At 37.1% G+C, this 18,920-nt stretch overlaps 3 protein-coding genes and 1 long non-coding RNA gene across 5 annotated transcripts in view; 3 read left to right on the plus strand and 1 right to left on the minus strand.

Moving 5' to 3' along the window:
- Positions 1–18,920, plus strand: part of LOC137574359 (uncharacterized) — a 56,360-nt gene that overhangs the window by 25,028 nt on the left and 12,412 nt on the right. The window lies entirely within an intron of this gene.
- LOC137574357 (uncharacterized) lies at positions 372–8,067 on the minus strand. 2 transcript variants are annotated; one of them, XM_068286655.1, is made up of 7 exons: positions 7,971–8,067; positions 7,024–7,758; positions 6,240–6,959; positions 3,794–3,900; positions 1,706–1,819; positions 937–1,641; positions 372–875 (listed from the first exon to the last, which is right to left on the minus strand). In XM_068286655.1, exons 1-7 carry the CDS (start codon positions 7,972–7,974, stop codon positions 630–632), a joined length of 2,631 nt encoding a protein of 876 aa, XP_068142756.1. In that variant the 5' UTR covers positions 7,975–8,067; the 3' UTR covers positions 372–629. The 2 variants fall into 2 exon arrangements, 1 of the variants encoding a protein (XP_068142756.1); XR_011031986.1 differs by lacking the exons at positions 372–875; positions 3,794–3,900 and having other exon boundaries at positions 1,627–1,641.
- Positions 9,360–12,175, plus strand: Wbp2 (WW domain binding protein 2). The gene is given in 7 exon segments (XM_068285817.1): positions 9,360–9,553; positions 9,669–10,207; positions 10,358–10,635; positions 10,638–10,703; positions 10,705–10,795; positions 11,943–12,028; positions 12,089–12,175. Coding segments are annotated over 7 exon segments (1,161 nt in total). The 5' UTR covers positions 9,360–9,497; the 3' UTR covers positions 12,134–12,175.
- Positions 12,771–17,262, plus strand: Ent3 (equilibrative nucleoside transporter 3). The gene is made up of 3 exons (XM_068285954.1): positions 12,771–13,461; positions 13,899–14,460; positions 14,526–17,262. Exons 1-3 carry the CDS (start codon positions 13,196–13,198, stop codon positions 15,846–15,848), a joined length of 2,151 nt encoding a protein of 716 aa, XP_068142055.1. The 5' UTR covers positions 12,771–13,195; the 3' UTR covers positions 15,849–17,262.

Here is an 18,920-nt window from a genome sequence, read left to right on the forward strand (position 1 = left end):
ATTTTATGCAAAAGTTGGTGGTAAATTTTGAAAATTTATGTAAAATTGATTAAAGTTTTAGCATTTAGATTTATTGGTTCCATTCATAATCTCAATAACATAAATAGTAAGCAACATCCTTTTTGCAATATCTAAGTATGTATGTATTTGTATATGTGTTTGTGTGTCTTGCATAAATAATTTACATCCTATAAATTGATTTACACATATATAATTATGTATGTATGTATGTATGTGTAGCTTAAGTGTCTAAGCGTAATTGTTTAAATAATTGAAACGGTAGTTCATTTTCATTTTTGTGTTTTCTTTGTCGTTTGTATTTCATTTGTGGTGTGTTCCATCAGACCCATAATCATGCGATTATTAAGAGATTTAGTTAACTATGATTAGTATATTTGCCCATAAAATTTGGAACTGGTCTCTCACATTTTGCACTTGTGATTGCATTTAAAACATTATGTCTCTGTCTCATCCTTCATAGAGTAAATATGTATTTGTATAGATTAATTAAAGCATTCATCATTTGTATTTGGTTTTGGTTTTAGTAATCGGCATCTGCATCTGCATCTGTGGGTCATCATAGTCAAGAATCTATCCATTCCGCCTCACAGAGGTAAAGAGTATTCTTACTAAGATTCGGCAAAACCACAAAATTTCCATTTTGTTTGTTCAGATTTAAATAGATTTGTATACTTTTTGAGTATATTGGCAAGATCAGTATGGCTTTTCAGTTGCAGTTCCGATTTGAGAAGCATTTCATGTAAATAGTTGCAAATGCTAGAGATTTCAGCTCCATGGGGATGTAAAACTAAATAGGCAGAAGTCAATGCAATAACTTTCGCCTCCGACAGAGCCAACGATCTAAAGCGGTTGCTCTGTAAAGTGAAAAACAGACGATTTGAATATCGATTAAGACTGATTCTGAAAATGACTTACTTCTTGAATGGTTGTCTCTTCCTGTGTGGCATCAGCAGTCTTTGCTTCAGTATCCAATTTATCAGCCTTTGATATATCTATTGCATTTGCCTTTGGCTCTGCTTCAGTCACAGCTACAGGTGCAGCTGCTGGAGATGTGTTAGCTGTTGCTGTTTCCACCTTCTCATCATCTTCAATCTCATGGATTTCAACAACTCCACTTTGATGCTCTATAATGCGCACATCATCATCGACTTTATCGATATCAATTATTTCCAATTCAGCTGTCTGTTGTGGATGTGAAGGAGCTGCTATCTTGGCATTGCCATCGGCATTGGCAACAACATCATCATCGTCGTCATCATTGTCATCGTCCTCGTCGTCTTCATCTTCGGCATTGTTGCTACTATTGTAATCTAAATTGGAAGCATTCGAGGCACTGGCACTATTCGCCTCACGATCCTTTAACTTATCGACAGTCTCTTTTATTTTGGTTTTAAGTAGCAATTGCTTAACGCCCGCCTCCTTGAGATTCCTTTCCAATTGATCAATGATTTTTGTATCCTTCTGTTCACGCAATTTGGTCTGCAGCAATTGGGTTTGCATATTCCTAATGGTCTCTTGTAGCACTTTAATTTGCTTCTCACGTTGCACATAATCGCTGCGCTCCAAGGACATCTCATGGCGTATGGCCTCCAGTTGACAGCGTAGTGAATCATTCTCATCCTAGGTTAGAATAAACGCATCTCTTTAGTTAATTAAAACTTCTAAGTAAATCAGTTTCACTTACTTTAAGACCTTCACTATCGTAGCGTGTACGTTTGCCGCTGCGTCTGCTTTCGTAGTCTCGCTCGTCGTCAGAGATTTCCATTTCATCATCGTCGATTTGGACTGTGCGCAGTTCCTGCATTGAGCATTGAGATCAAAAAGATCAAAAATCAAATTAAAATTCTCTTCATTCCATTCCTAAAACGCCATTTGCTGCTTGAAATCGAAAACTCTTAGGTATAGGAATTATCATCATCAACATTATCATCATCATCATCATCATCATCATCTTCATTATCTTCATCATCAAAAAGGAATAAATTATAATAATAATAATAAAGGAAAGTGTGTACATAACCTAGCTATATAATTTATATATATAACTTTATATATATATAATGTATGAAAAATGCATTGAATTTCCTTAATTAGTTTAGGTTTCTTCGTTTTCTTTTTCCACGCGTTTCTTTTCTTTTTTTTTGTTTGCTTTACTTACTTACCTCGGCCACATCTTATACAAATAAGCTTTAGAAATTGTTTTTTCATTTTGTTTCTGGTTTTCTATATAGTTTTTTGTTTAAATATTTTTGATTTGTCTTTGTTAAAATTATGATTTCGTTTTTGGTTTAATTTTTAATCTCTGCAAGAACCCATCAAATGCAGTGAATGTCCTTTGAAATTTGCAAACTTTTAGAGTCATAAGAGAAAGATATATCTTCTAGACCTGAAGGGAATGATGTTTGGAATGTTATCTTAGGCTTCAAATCGGACATATGTATATATATTTAATCGTTGGCAGATTCAAACTGCTTAAACTTTAGTCAAATCAACAGAAGTGAGTGAAATTATCCTAAAAGAAAAGTTTTTGGTAGAAAATATTTCCAATAAAATATTCCTTGTTTAATTTTCTTATTTAGAGTTTGTTTTTCAAGTCAATTGTTTATTAAATGAATTCCATTCATCGCTCTTTATAATTTGCAAATTTCTTTGGTCATTTTTATCTATATAGTTTGTTGTTTTTTTTTTTTTTTTACGTTTAATGGTTATAAAGTAGTAAGTAGTAAAAGCTTATTTGAAATATTCAAATGAAAAGCAAACGTTAAAGTTAAAGAGAGATAGAATGTTTTGTATGGGAGTTAACACTAAAATCTAAGAGTCTAATAAAAGAAATACTATATATTTATTATATTTACTTTAAAGCGTCTTTAGAATGAAATTAATTAAAGCCTAAGCCAAGATGAAAAACTTGTTAGCAACTGTATGCAACAAAAAGGTTAAGTAAATCAGTTATAAATGGAAATAAATATATATAAATAAATAGTTAATGATTCTCATATAAGTTCCTCACTTAAGGCATTCAGAACTAATTAGTTTTAGTTTAGGTGGGTCTTGAATTTAATAACAGAAAGTTGATTAAAACTTATGAACAATTTTAAATTAAATCCTTTATAAACAGTTTGTTTATATATGATTGGCTCTTTCCTTTTCCTAAGTTGCATAGATTTGTTAACAAGTTTTTCAAGAATTATAAATTCTAATGCTACAAAAATTATTTACAAAACTGCAACTTAATGAGATTTAACTTATGAATTACTAATGTCAAGTTAAATGTTTATGTACATAATGATTGTTAAATATAAAACATTTCGCATACATGTGAGTGTGTGTAGTTTGTGTGTGTGTGTGTGTTAAGTGACGTCAAAGGCAAAATTATTGTGCAAACAACCAAAAAAAATTAACAACTAATTAAACTTTTCAAAACAGACAAAAACAAAAAAAAAACGAGTGCCAAATGTTGTTTAGTTAAATGATAAAAAGACCATAGACCAGATCAGATTAGATCAAATTGGATCAGATCGAATCCCAATCCAATCCCAGACCGACAACACATGCACTACAACAACAAACACACAGAGCGATAACAACAACAAAGATACATATGTATAATGGAGAGAGTATAACAAAATGTTAGACTAACATAATTGAAGTGTGAATTTCTACAACAAATTTAAGCATTTGGTTTTTGGATTTATCTTCTGTTTTTTTTTTTATTTGTGTGTGTTTTTTTTAAATTTTTTTTTTTTTTTTTTTTGAACATTTTTGTACGTACCGTGGCTAATTTCTTCCATTGATCGATGTTTTTTCTTTGGGCTTTGGTGAAATGGTCCCAAACCTTCTTGTGACTAGCGGCATTGAACACTTTTTCAATCTGAGTGACTGAACAATAATGCAATAATATATAATAATATTAAGGGAGGACAGAGGGTAGATTGTTGTTTTTTGTTGTTGTTGTTTTTTTCATCTATTTATTTCTTTTTCTTTGATTGGTTTTGACTAGACTGCATTTTTTGTTCTGGTTGACTTTCAAAATTACAACAAACAAACAAAACAAAGTTTTTGTTTTCGAACAAAAAAAAAAAACAAATCATATATTTATATATATTTATGTATATATCAAAAGAACAAAATGATATAGAGAATATTTATATATATATATTTTTTTAAATATATATACGTAAAAAACAAAATAAATAAAATAAAGGAACTCTACTTCAATGACCCTTGCATAGCATGTAGTAAGTAGTATATATGTATATATATATCAATTAGTAATATATATATAGTTTGGTATATTAGTTAATTGAATATATAGAGTAGATATAATCTAGAGTGAATACAACATTTGTTCTTTTACCTATTGGAAGATTTGGTTTTCGTTTATTTAGTTTTGGGTGTCTGATCCGAGTTTTAGTCTAATGACTACAATTAAGACAATTTACTCGTTTGTTTGAGATGGGCTTACAAACCTTTGATATTCGATCACACAGGCCGTTTAAAACTATATCTACAGCTCCATTCTCTAAACAATGAATGAAGATTGTCAAAGATTCTCTCACGGAAGAAGTTCTTATTGAACTTTTTTGAAATTTTCTTGGAATTTTTAAACAAAAATACATAGTAGAATATGCTAAATTAAGATTTTTACTGGTTTAAGCTGGAAACCTTAATCATTTCTTTCATTTTTATTTTTTTGGTTTTTTTATACCATACACCAATGGGATGAAATGGTATAATAAAGTCGCCAAAATGTATGTAACAGGCAGAAGAAAGCTTCTCCGACCTCATAAGTGTATATATTCTTGATCAGGATCAACAACCGAGTCGTTCTAGCCTTGTCCGTCTGTCCGTATGAACACCTAGATCTCGGAGACTGTAAAAGCTAGAGCCACCAAATTTGATATGTAGACTCGTGGAGTATGTAAAGTGATCAAGTTTATTTAAAATTTTTGCCACGCCCCTTACCGCCTCAGCAATTTAAAAAACGTTTATCTCAAAAACTATTCTAGCTAGAGACACCATATTTGGTATGTATATTTGCTTAGTAAATGCGCATATGTGGCAATACTGCCACGCCCCTTTTTGCTCGCGTAATTTGAAAAAACTCGATTATCTCCCGTATTTTTCTACCTTATGCAATCGAATTTGGCACATTTAAATTTGATACTAATATCCAGCAAAATACCAAATTTGATCAAAATCGGACAAAAAATAGTCAAGTTATGCATATAAACATTTTTCCATGAGGCCAGAGTTGGCCGTTGGCTGGTGGGGGCGCTAGGGTGCTCGTATGCTTGTGAAAATGCATTTGTTTAATAAATTGGTATACCTAAGTCGGCGAGACGAGAATATACTTTCTTGTTTTTAATCGGTCAACTGTAATCGTAGGAATATATTTAGGTATATATTTAGATATATATTCGTTATCAAAAGGAATGATAACGATGTCGTTTATCTCTGATGGAAGATTATTATATTAGATCATCAAGAAGAAGAGCTACAGAAGTGATCGCAATTCGATTTAGAAACAGAGATCAAAAAAATCAAAGGATTTATGTTAGAGAAATCCTTGTGAGAATCGCCAATCATTGGAGAGATGGAGCAACAATAAAAATTTTGATCGGGCTGTGTGTGTGTTATTTTATGTTAATTTTGTTGTGTCTCATACACACCGACAGAGACAAGATATAGAGAAAGTGAGAGTGAGCGAGAGAGCAAGAGCGAGAGAAAGAGAGAGAGCAAGAAGTGTGTGTGTATATGTGTGTGTGTGGATATGTGTACATATGTATCCAGCACAGTGGACACAAATATTTGTCTTCCGTCCTGGACAATTTTTGTTGTTGTCTTTTTTTACCTGCTTCTGTCTTTTAATTTTTGTTGTGATTATTCTCTATGTAGAGCAATGACTAAATTTGCTAGTATATATATTTATATATATGTGTATTTGTGTGTGTGTGTTTATGTGGGTGGGTGGTGGGTGTGGCGCATGTGGTGTGTGTAAAGACTCTAACAGGAAAATTACAAAATAAATTGGTTGGTTGCTTTGGACCGCGGCGTATCTCAAAAGCGAATTTCGCCCCCTCCAAATTGACCCCCCGCAAAACAAAACTATAGAAAAAAAGAATCTACACAACCAGGAACGATTGGGAGGATCTGTGCACCCATAAATCCCCAAAAAGAATAAAATCCCCTTCCCGCATTAACGTTACTTGACTTACATTGCGTGGACATGGTGCCCATTTGCTTGCGATAGCATTCCCTGGCCTTGCGTAAGTCCTCCTCCAGTTGCAGCTTATCCGTGTGCAGACGCCTCACATGGGCATGAGTGCTCTGGATCATCGAATAGAAGACATTCGCATTGCGCTTGGTGCAATCCCCTCGCTCCAACCATGCCGTAATGGTTTGTATGGCCTTTACGAAAGTCTCATTATTTCTCAAATGCTCCGCCACGGCTGTGGCCTCATGATCCGTGTAATGGGGTATGGGTGGAGGAGATTGGGAGCGTAGGCGATCCAGTGACATGCGCTCGCGATGCCTCTGCTCGCGTTGCAATTGACGCTGCTTGCACTCGTAATCATATTGATCATCCCGCGCCTGGGCATAGTCCACATGCAGGCGACCGAAATTCGGGGGCTCATTGAGGGTGGAAATCCTTAAACGATAGCCCGACAGATATATGGCTCGATCGATGGCCGTTTCATGGCGATAGCGTATGTGACAGAAATTCTTCTTGGACATGCGCAAGGTGGTGATTTCGCCGCAGGATTCGAATATTTCACGTATCACTTCTTCGGTGATGTTTTCGGGCAGACCACCAACAAACACAGTCCGACAGCCGGGCGGGCGTTCTCGAATTGTGGGTGGCGGGGCATTTGGATTGGGTGGAAAGAGTATGCAATTCTTGGTCTTGATCACCTCCTTTAGACCAGCTGGCGCATCTGGGAGAGAAGATGGGAGTTTTTTAGTTTACACGGATTAAAGGAATGTGCGAAATTGGCTTACCCCCAGCTAGAGCTGCCTCGACAGCCACGCCCACTCCATCGGTGGGCATGCCAGCTGCTGCCGCCGCTGCTGCATAGCCGGCAGCGGCATAATTATGTTGCATTTGTTGCATAGCCGCTGCCATCATGGCCGTGGGATCCATTAACATCTGGGCATTGGCATTCGTTGAGCCGCCGCCACCACCAGCACCTGTTGGTCCACTAACCGCCGCTGCCCCACCACCTGCTGCTCCTGCACCACCCGCCGTGGCTGCCGTCTGACCAGCTGTTGGCTGTGTGGCTCCTGGCCCCGGATTCTGGGCAGCTGCAGGAAAATATAGATAACCAGAAGGCGTATGCATCAGACCATTCAAATAGAGCTGGGCATCGGGCAGGCTTAGCGATGTGGTGGGTGTTGTGGTATTGGCTAGCTTTTCTACAGGTTTTGAGGCCACCGTATCTAAGCCATCCAGTTCGCCTTCATTCTCCAGATCCATGGGAGCACTACCTTGGGTCTGGTTGGCAATTGCTGCTGCTGCAGCTGCCGCCGCTGCTGCTGCTGCTGCATTTGCTGGCTTCATTTTGCTGATAGACTGTTTGTTATTGGGCGATGTTGATGATGTCCCGCCGCCACCTGCTCCTCCGCCGCCAGGTATTGTTGTGTTTGTTGTGGTGGATATTGCAGCTGCTAGCTGATTAAGAAAATTCGGATGATTTGGCAAACTGACGCCATTCGGCATGGTCCCAAAGAGTGGCACTGGAAATGGAATCAATTTGCATTATCAGCTGAGCCCACAGTGGGGGTGGATGGGGGTCTTCTGAGTGGGTGGCTGGGTGCTCCAAAATAAAAATAAAATGGCGTAAGTAGTATCAATTGCACTGGCCGTGCCCCCCTCCTCCTAGACGTTTAGTAGGCCATGTCGTGACCGATGAGGAATTCCATTGGACACCAGACTTTGATTCACTTACACATTTTTAATTAACGGGCCTCACAATCTGCTCCTTTTTTTCGTGTCCGTTTCACCTCAGACGACGCGAAGAGAAGGGCAAAAAGTGCAAAACATATTTACTCATTTTTAAGAGAGCGTGCGCATTTTAATAAGTTAGTGTGACCATACCTCCTAATAGAAAAATACTAACAGCAAGATTTCCTTTAAAATTGGGCGCCATAATTTTACCTTTTGCAGAAAAAAACTTGAGAAAATTAAATTTCATTCACATAATAATAAGATTAAGCTAGTAATTACTGCTATTGATTACCTCTTGCTTAACAAATCGGTTCTCAATGTCCATAAGAACAGATTTACATCAATAATAGCAAACTGTGGTAGGAAAAGAGATAGGGAGATATGTTAAAAAGAGATGCAGAGCGACATTGACTTGTAAATGGTAAGGGAGAGTTTGAAAACTAGGGGGAAAGAGAAAATACATGAAAAGTGAAAGTGAAAGAGATAACAGTACTTCGGGCTACTCCAATCAACAAGAAGACTCTATACTCTTCTAGGAGGAGATAAATTATATAAGTTATTAAAGAATCGCTAGTCTGGTGTCAGCGTATCCTTCAGGAGTCTTTAAAAAGGTGTAGAGAAAACCTGATTACCTTGTTTTAATCGAGATATGTATATTCATATATTTTAACAATTGCTAGCATAAATGTCAACAATTTAAGTACAAGCGGTCATCAATTAAAACTTGTAAGTCATTTGTATTTACACATGACAAACATGGGTTAAGAGTGCATATACCCTTTTGAAAGCGTGTAATAAGGAGTGGGAGTATAAGTGAATGAAAAAGACAAGGACAAAATAAGTCTGGCGCTCATTATACACGTTAATTAACGAAAACTAACTATTTGTTTTGTATTTAATTTTGCCGAAAAACGTTTTTAAGTAATATTTTCGCAAATAGCTACGAAATAAACCAGAACTTGTGCCTCAGAAACCAAAAGTCAGATAAAATGCTAGATTGGTTGTCCCACTTACACGGAGAAAGAGATGACAGGAGCTCTCCTGTTTGAAAGAGAAAGAGAATCAGAATACTTTTAAGAAAGAGATGACAAGTTAATGAATGAAAGAGATGGAATTATTTTAAAAGACAAATTCAAGCAGTTAATTGGCCACAAAAATATTTCGTATTTTAATGCACATTGTTTTAATTTAAAGATTACTATATAATAAAAACAATTTGTTTAGTTTTCGTCTTTCGTTTAAGCAACAGGTGAAATTTTTAAAATATATTCAATGTAATTTAAATTTGTTGCTGTTATTTTTAAAAGCGCCAACTGTTCACCAGTGTTGTCAAATGATGGTGCTTCTGTTAACAGAGATATGTGTACACACTGTCAGTGTTTATGATTCATCAGCTGTCGTCAGACGGGGGCAAAAAAAATAAAAGTCCGGAACCCGAAATTGAAATTAGAAACAAAACAAAATAAACAAGATTTGAAAACGATATTTTAATTGCAAAAACGCAAAGAGAAGGCAACTTTCTGGCAAAATGTCGGTGAATACCGCCCATGCCAATAATGGAGTCCTTATCCATGCTGGCGAATAGTAAGTGGGAAAAAAGTTTTTCTGACGAAATGACGACGTTTTATTAATCCACTTCGCCCCGCCACACACACACACACATACATTTATCGCCCACTTCTGCTTATCACTTGATTAGCATTTTGTTGCACAGCGACAGCGTGACCATGGAATTCTCTGGACAGGATAACGGTCTTTTCAAGGGCTCAAAAGCAGGACGAATCTATTTGACATCACATCGAATGATATTCAACAATAAGAAATCATCGGAACCCTTGCAATCGTTTAGTGCTCCATTTGTTGCCCTCTCCGATGTGGAAATCGAGCAGCCGGTATTTGGTGCCAACTATATTAAGGGCAAGGTCCGTGCTCAGCCGAATGGCAACTTCGTGGGCGAAGTGAAATTCAAGCTGCACTTTAAGGCTGGCGGCGCCATTGAGTATGGACAGGCGTTGTTGCGGGCCGCCAAGACGGCCATGAATAACTATCATCGTGGTGGACTTGTTGGTGATGATCCGCCGCCGTATCAGCCGGCTGGCTCGTGGAATGAGGCACCACCACCGGCCTATCAGCCGCCCCCGGGCTACTATGGCTGGTTGCCACAACACGATGCATTCAGCGGCCCGGCTCCGAATACGGTATTCATGAGCGACAATCCGCCGCCATATCCGGGCATCAGTGAGTACACCGTCAATTTGAAATGAAGAGTCACTCGGCTTTTGTTTTTGCTTTCACTACTCACTGTCGCACACACTTTACCCTCCCCATCTCCACGCGCCCCCTGCACATATGTATGGGCACATTCTCTTCTTGTTTCGTATTTCACAGCACCACCAAATCAGCCACAGCCAGCTGCACAACCACATCCACAGCAGCAGCCAACTGATCCCACTTGGTATGGTTTTTCAGCTCCACCCCAGCAGCCGCAGCAACAGCCCGGCATGCAGCCTGGCTATGGACCGCCCCAGGGTTGGGCTGGTGGCTACGCTCAGCCACCACCGTATGCCTCATGTGCGCCAGGCTGTCCGCCGGGTGGTGGTGCACCACCATACGCTGTGCCGGCTCAAACCTATCCAGGGCCGACCCCATCGCCGGCCTACAACTATAATCCCCTGGTGGCTTCAACTCCCCCGGATTCTTGCAGCCGCAACAGCAACCAAATGGTGTGCCGCCGTATCAACCCCCCACCAGCTGGTGGCCAGGTAGCCGGAGCAGCTGGTGGTGCCGCCGCTGCCAGTTTTATGGGCTTCAGCTTGCCACCCGGAAGTGAGTACTGAAACCAGATCTGTGACACAGACAAATATTCCATTCATTCAATCATTATTCATTTAATTTTTATTTTGCTTAGCCAAAACGGAAAGCACTTGATTCAGATCTTGATCTAACAAATGTTCAAACATTGGACTCACAGTTCCCCCTCAATGTATTAGTCGTTTTATTTGTTTGGCCCAAAAGAAAAAAAATGTTTTAGCAGGAAATGAACCTGGAATTGGCAATTCAAGACCGCACGATATTATGGTTATAAATAAATTAATTTAAATTCTTGATATTATGTATATTTTGACAGTTGTTGTTCATTCTTCCAAGGAAGAACTCTCTTTGGCTCTTTTACTTTGGCTCACTTTGTCTATCCTTGTAGATCTTTTAGGTTCTGGCTATAGCTCTTCTAAAATTATTCACATATTTCTTTTTAAAATTTTATTCCATTTTCATTTTAAATTTGGTTTTTGTAAATATATTCAAGCTTATGATTTTATCATATTTTTGCACCTTAATCTCTTCATTCAGCTGAAATCTAACAAATTACTAACTAGAAAAACCAAAATCAATGAATGCCAACCAAAAATATGTTATTTCTTTTCCTTTCTTAACCATTTTATTTACAGTGTAAAACAAAAACCATAAATCCAAAAATAAATACCCCAAAAAACAAAAGAATCCCCAAAACCAAAAAACCACAAACCAACAAGTCAAGTAAGATATATGCTAAAAACCTAAAACTAATTGAACAAAAGCCGAGTTTCCTTTAAGAAGTAGATGTTGTCATTGTTATGTTTTGATTTCTAGTGGTTTTTGGTTTAGTGACTTGTTTAATGATTTCTTTCTTTACTTCTCTTTTCCAACCCCTCCCCGTTTTTCCACCCATTTTCTTTTCTTTTCGTTTGAATTGTATGCAAAACCACAACTCAACAGTAGCCAGAATGGGAAGCACTGACTATTATTTCTATCGTTATCCAACTCCATTTGAAAGATCCAACATAATTGTATTTGTACCTGGTATAATGCCATAAAAATCCACATATATAGTATGTATAATCGGTTAAGGATTTATGCATATAAACGCAATTATGTAAACTCAAAGAGATGTGATTAAGTTTTATGCCTTTTGTTCGCATTATTATTACCCCAATAGATTCCAAAGAAGCTGAGGCCGCTGCTAGTGCCTATAATCAAGGACCCAGTGCACCAAATTCCAGTGATTTGCCACCTTCTTATCATGTGAGTATACATCTACATATATCCATTGAAAATGATTAATCTATTATTTATTTGTTGTAGAACTTACCGCCCAGTTATGATGATGCCTCAAAGAAACATCAATAGTTGGATCTGGATTCTAAAGCTCATTCCCATAATATACGAAAATTTTCTACAGTTTTTTTTTTCTTCTACCATATAAAGAACCGATAACTGGGGTTCGTGCAATGTCTTGAAAAACTATCTCAAAAAAAAAAACTGGCGCTGAATTTATATGTCACAAAAACAAAAAAAAAAATTTATGTACATATACTGTATTAAACATTATAATTTATTCTCAATTCCGAATTACAAACACTTTAAGCATTACGAATCGGAATTTAGAATAAATATATATATATATATATATATATATATGTGTATATATATTTAAATGCTACTAACTTGCTTTTAAAGAGAAAGAAAAAAAGATTTACAAAATATTTAATTGGCTTTATTTGTTGAAATTTACACAAAAAAAAAAAAAAAAATTGTTAAATTTAAAAAACTATTGGATCAATGTTTAATAAACATATATATATGTATATATATATATATAAATTTGTTTACTTATGTTTGTATAAGTGTGTGAGTGTGTGTGTGTGTGTGACACAAATCGAAATTTTGTGTGGGTAAAAATCAATCATACGCCACATGCGCACTGCAAGGCGTGGTGAGAAATTTATTTTGTATATATTTTCAGGACTTTTACATTGGCAGTTGATGTAGTCAGTTGGGCGAGCTGGCTGACTGTCTAAAAGCATGGAAGAATGGCTAAATTAGTTGTTTGCTTGCCACATGTTGTTTTTGTTGTTATTGTTGGTAGCATGTTGCAGCAAATGTGAAAGAAAAGTAGAAATATAAAAAAATAAATCTAGTGTAAGCCAAATGCAAAAGGAAATCAACCTTGACCTTGCGAAAAATCAAGTGAAGAAAAATTAAAGGATTAACCGAAAAAAAGGAGCAACAATTTGTGTCTGTTATTCATCGATTGATTGCAGTGTTTTTGTGTCTGTGTGAGTGTTTGTGTGTGCGTGTGCGAAATCCTTTTCTCCATAAAATATGCAAAGGTCAATTGCATAAAGTAATCAATTTAAAAGGAAAAAAACAAAAAACAGAATAACAACATCTAACAAAACAGACTACACAATGGATGTGGGCAACCAGGAAACCACTTACGAGCCACTTGAGGGACATGGCAGCAGCAGCAGCACAGGTGGTGGCAGAGGAGGCAGAGGTCATGGTGGTGGTGGTGGCGATGGTGGCGGCAATGGCAGCAATGGCAATGCCGGCATGCGACATCCCTCTAGCATGGACAGTCCCGAGTATGATACACGGGCCCCAAAGGATCAAAGACATGCTGTCTATTTGGCGTTGCTGGCAGCGGGCATTGGCTTTGTTTTGCCCTACAATAGGTGAGACAATTAGCCAGAGAGGATGTGTCCATTCAGATGTGTCCACTAATAGGGGCGGGGTAGGACCAATTGAAAAGAGTTTGCGCAAATCGTTATAATGGATTGCATTGGGAATTCATTCACTAACCTTAACTTTTGTTTTCCTCTTACTTATGCATTCATATGCGGGTGAAATGGGGAATCCTGGCGCCTTAAAGTATGCAATAGGCTGGCAAAATACTCGGTATAAGTCTATAAATGATATGGGATTTGAAGATTATTCAGGGTATTATCTTTGATTCAAAATGCATCTGCTTATTGCATACTTAAGGGGGCAATGTTCCCCCATTTCACAGCCTAGATCTCTTTTCTTTTCTTTATTGAAAACCTTAAAACTATTGCTTGTTGATTTCGGATCCTCTAATAGAATGTCAATTTTTATTTACTCATTTTTACAGCTTCATCATAGCTGCGGATTATTGGCAGGCACGTTTCCCCGGTCGTCCGGTGGCTCTGGATATGTCCATGACATATATCTTTGTGGCATTTGCCACAGTTTTGCTCAACAATATTGTCTTGTCGGTGGCACCGTTTCAGACGCGTGTTCTTTTCGGTTATATGGTCTCGTTCACGACCCTAATCTTTGTGGCCGTCTGCGAGGTGGCCTGGCATATGTTCTCGACGAATACAGCCTATGTGGTTAATATGTCGGCTGTGGCCCTTACGGCCATCGGTTGTACGGTGCAGCAATCGAGTTTCTATGGCTTCGCCTCCATGTTACCCAAACAGTATACCCAGGCGGTGATGGCTGGCGAGAGTATTGCTGGCTTTTTGGTATCCTCGAATCGGGTGGTGACCAAGCTATTGATTAACAATGATCGCGTCTCCACTGTCATCTTCTTTCTGACCTCAACACTCTACATACTCTTCAGCTATTTGCTTCATGTGGCCACCATTAATTCGCCATTTGTACGTTTTCATGTGGACGCCTGTTCCAAGATTGTCCTACGACCAGATGAGGTGAGTAAGATGAATGGCTCCAAAAGGACAGGTGAATTCTAATGCCAATTTCTATTTTGCTGCAGCAAGAGATTGATGGCTCGACGACGAGCACGCGGTATGGAGTACTCTCAATGGATGGCACCACAACGACCACAACGATTCCGAATCATCATGCCAGCAGCAGCAGCAGTGGCAATCCCACTGGCAACACATTGAGTTTTAGCAATCCGGTTTATGAACTATCCAATCCCACGGCTGGTGAGAGCATCATTGAGGGTCTTGGCCAATTGGCGGAGTTGCCGCAAACTCCACACGAACCGCAGACACCGACCACAGTGGCTTTCAAGGTGGAGCATGTGATTACGCCGCGTCGTTGTCGACCCAGTAAACTGAGCGATATACGCGAAGGTTTCGTTACCCGCTGGCGTGTGGCTCAGATCATCTATCCGTATATGGTGTGCATCGCTCTGGCCTATTGTGTGACTCTGTCCCTGTATCCGGGCATCGAGGTGGAGGTCAATTCGTGTTATCTACGATCCTGGATGCCAGTGCTGTTGATGTTCTGTTTCAATACCTCGGATGTGGTGGGTAAAATACTGGCCGCCAGTCCATATCCTTGGTCCCGTCGTCAACTGATTTTACTGTCCGGCCTGCGCATCGTCCTCGTACCTATGCTTCTGCTATGCTGTGCGCCGCGTCAACGACCCGTAATCTCTGGCGAAACGGCTCCATTTGTGTTTACCATTGCCTTGGGCATAACCAATGGACTGGCTGGCAGTTTACCCATGATGCTGGCACCGGCTAAAGTGCCAGGCACACTCAAAGAAGTCACTGGCAATATAATGACGCTCTCGTATAATGTTGGACTAACCGCTGGCTCATTGATTGGCTATGTGTTTGAGAGTATGCTGGGACCGCATCTCATCAATCCCTGTCCCATGTATCCGTATGTACCGGCAGCAGTATTGGAGCATATGCAGGCTCATGGTCATGTGCCACCACTTCCATTCACCAGCAGCACAATGAGTCCCCTGATCAGCAGCACCACGACTGCAGCAGCAACCTCAGCAGGAGTAGCAGCAGCCGGGACAAGCAGTACCCTGGCACCCTTTCTACTCAATGCAACATTGTCGTCCCTGGCCGGCAGCCCCACCATTGCCACCTCCAGCAATTCGACAAGCAGCACTTCCCCCCTTCCAGCTCTGGCCACAGTCATAACCACCACAGCTCTGGCTTTATATAGCACTGTGGCAGCCACCAGCTCGGAGTTGCTTAATGCCACGGTCTCCACTTTTATATCAACGGTTACCACCTCAGTGGGTGGCGATATCAGTGAGGAAATGTCTGGCAGTGGTGCCATGACAACAGATCCCCAAACCCCCGAAGCCCTGCTCCAGAAGATCTAAACAATATCCGTGTCCAAAAGACACAGAGAGAGGAAGAGAAAGAGAGAGAGAGTGTGACAGAGAGAGAGAGAGAGAGAGTGTGTGTGTGAAACGCTTTGATGGACAGACTGAATGGTGAATGGCCAGGTGCATGGAATGGGCAAATTGGCAAGCAGCTATCAGTTACTATATATCCTCATACATATACCAACTTACATATATATATCTACACTTTCCGACTCTTAATTGGTGATCGTTTTTAAAGGCGATTAATATCGATTCGTATTTAAACATATCTTGTGCTTTTTTCTTTAATTTTTTTTTTTTCTAACTTCATATCAAAGAAAATCTTAAGAAACTTTAGTATATATCGAAAACTATTTAGCTTGCCGATTTGATCATTATCATACAACCTGACCGAAAACCTTTAAAAGAGAGTGCAAAACAATTTGCTCCATATTGCAGTTATATAATAATAATAATAAAACAAAACAAGAAAAAATATATACTCTGATTATTTCGTATTAAAACAATTCTAAGATTCTAATTGTTAGATTTAAAGCTATCAACACAAAAAGCACTTGAATCGATCATCGTATATACATATAAAGTTTATCATATATTGATTCAAATTGATTTTAAGCTCTGCCCAAAACTAATTATAGTTTAACCAAAATCTGTCGCCATACATACAAACATAAATACATACATACATACATTTAGATTTATTTATATACTCCAATCAAGTGCTACATATATGGTATTCAAGTTTAAACAAAAGAAAACTCAAACACCTGTTGACTTAGATGTGTGAAAAAAACAAGAAAAAAAAAACAAAAACAAATAATTGTTGTTAATATACTAAACATATATTTTTTTGAAGAACATGCTAAAAAAAAAAGTAATAAATTGTATCAGAGACTACAAATAAGAGAATATTTGAAAATAACTATTTTAGATATACATTTGATTTTTCCAATGACAAACAACAAACAAAAAACATTTAACCGTCTAGTTTTCAAATTGAGAAACTCCGTTCCGTTACCATTCCGCTCTAGTAATTAACAAAAAACAAAAAAAATAAAGTTTTTGAATTGAATTAAATAAGGAAATAAGATTCGGAAAAGCTAAGTGATGTGTGTGTAGCATTAAAATCCATTAAGTGCTAAGGCTGGCCTTAAAAACTTAATCTTCGTTGTCCATAATTTTACATTTGGCCTGTTGAATTGTTTTTTGGTTCAAGTTTTCACAAAAATTAGCATAATTTTTGAGTTATAAATGTGAATTTTACATATGTGTAAGAGCAACAGATTGTAAGAATCAATAAGCGAAATGTTGTTAATCTTAGAATTATCAAATATACTTGTATATGAATGTATAATTTGGAAAACATATTTGAAATAATCAAGAATATATAGCTAAGTGTAAGCCAAAACTAGAGTGTTCAAATTTCAAATTGTTAACAGAACAATAACAGCAGACAAGTACGTTACGCTGTTAGTGTTGGGAAATAATTGCATTTGTCGCTGCCACTTTACAGCGCTGCAGTTGGTGTTGCAAAATGGCGAAAGCCAGAGCGAAAAACGTTGACGTGCGATTTGTTTATTATTTATTTGTGTTTGTGTTAACAATTAGTGCATATTAAAAATGCATCTGCATAAAATAATTCTTCTCACGTGATGGTTAACAGCAAGTGGGAGACGAGTTGTGAGTTGAAATTTAAACAAGCAAAGGCTGAAAAGAGACGGCGCAGCCTTACGAAAGAAAACACTAAAGAAGGAAGGATAAAAAACAATCAAGCATTTCATTTGTGTGGGTTTCTCGAGGAAAGGAACGAAAGTGAAAACTAATTCTTTTTTTCGTGCATATCAAAAAAGTGAGTTTTTGGATTTTGTTTATTTTTTATATGATTGTAATTTATATACATACATATGTCCCGCACTTAACGGTAAGAACTTTTGGTTTTTGTTTTTAAATTTACCGCTTATTCTTTTGGTGAATATCGCGAACATTTACGATGAATCATACTTAAAGCTTACGTTAAAGTAAACCAAGCGGCTTAAGAAGCTTTGAAACGATTTTAAATTTACTTGTTATACAATAGAAGGATATTTGAAATTGTCCTTAAGTGTAGTTAGATTAAATAGCATTGTCGTATACGATATTTAATATACACTTCAAACTGTAAGGATTTGTACCATAAAACATTTAAAGAAACAATACTTAGATAAATTCACAAAAGGATATTTGAAACATTCCATAGATGGCGTAAGTAACCATAAAAGCATTGCCATAAATGCTGCTGTTCAAAATATTCTAGTTATTAAACGATTTTCAATTTCCTTAAATAGAATAAAAGGTAATTTTAAATAGTTCTTAAGTGTAGCCAGCTTTAATATCATATTAAAATTACTTCATCTTAAACTATAAGGATTTGTACTGTTTATCGTAACTAGTTTCACAACGGAAAATTTAAAACATTTCAAAGATGGCGTTAGTAACCATAAAAGTTTCCATAATATACGATATATTATATTTAATTACTTTTTATTAAATAAAACAATATATGAAATAGTCCTGAAATGTGGAAAGGTTTAATAGCATATTTAAAATACTTAATCTTAATCTAAAAGGAATTTATGAAACTATATTTAAGTAATTTAACAAAAGGAAATTTAAAACACTTAACAGATGGCGTAAGTAACCATAAAAGCATTGCCATAAATGCTGCTGTTCAAAATATTCTAGTTATTAAACGATTTTCAATTTCCTTAAATAGAATAAAAGGTCATTTTAAATAGTTCTTAAGTGTAGCCAGCTTTAATATCATATTTAAATTACTTCATCTTAAACTATAAGGATTTGTACTGTTTATCGTAACTAGTTTCACAACGGAAAATTTAAAACATTTCAAAGATGGCGTTAGTAACCATAAAAGTTTCCATAATATACGATATATTATATTTAATTACTTTTTATTAAATAAAACAATATATGAAATAGTCCTGAAATGTGGAAAGGTTTAATAGCATATTTAAAATACTTAATCTTAATCTAAAAGGAATTTATGAAACTATATTTAAGTAATTTAAC

The sequence above is a fragment of the Drosophila tropicalis genome, unplaced genomic scaffold (genome assembly GCF_018151085.1).
Source record: "Drosophila tropicalis isolate 14030-0801.00 unplaced genomic scaffold, ASM1815108v1 contig_443, whole genome shotgun sequence".
Lineage (NCBI taxonomy): Eukaryota > Metazoa > Arthropoda > Insecta > Diptera > Drosophilidae > Drosophila > Drosophila tropicalis.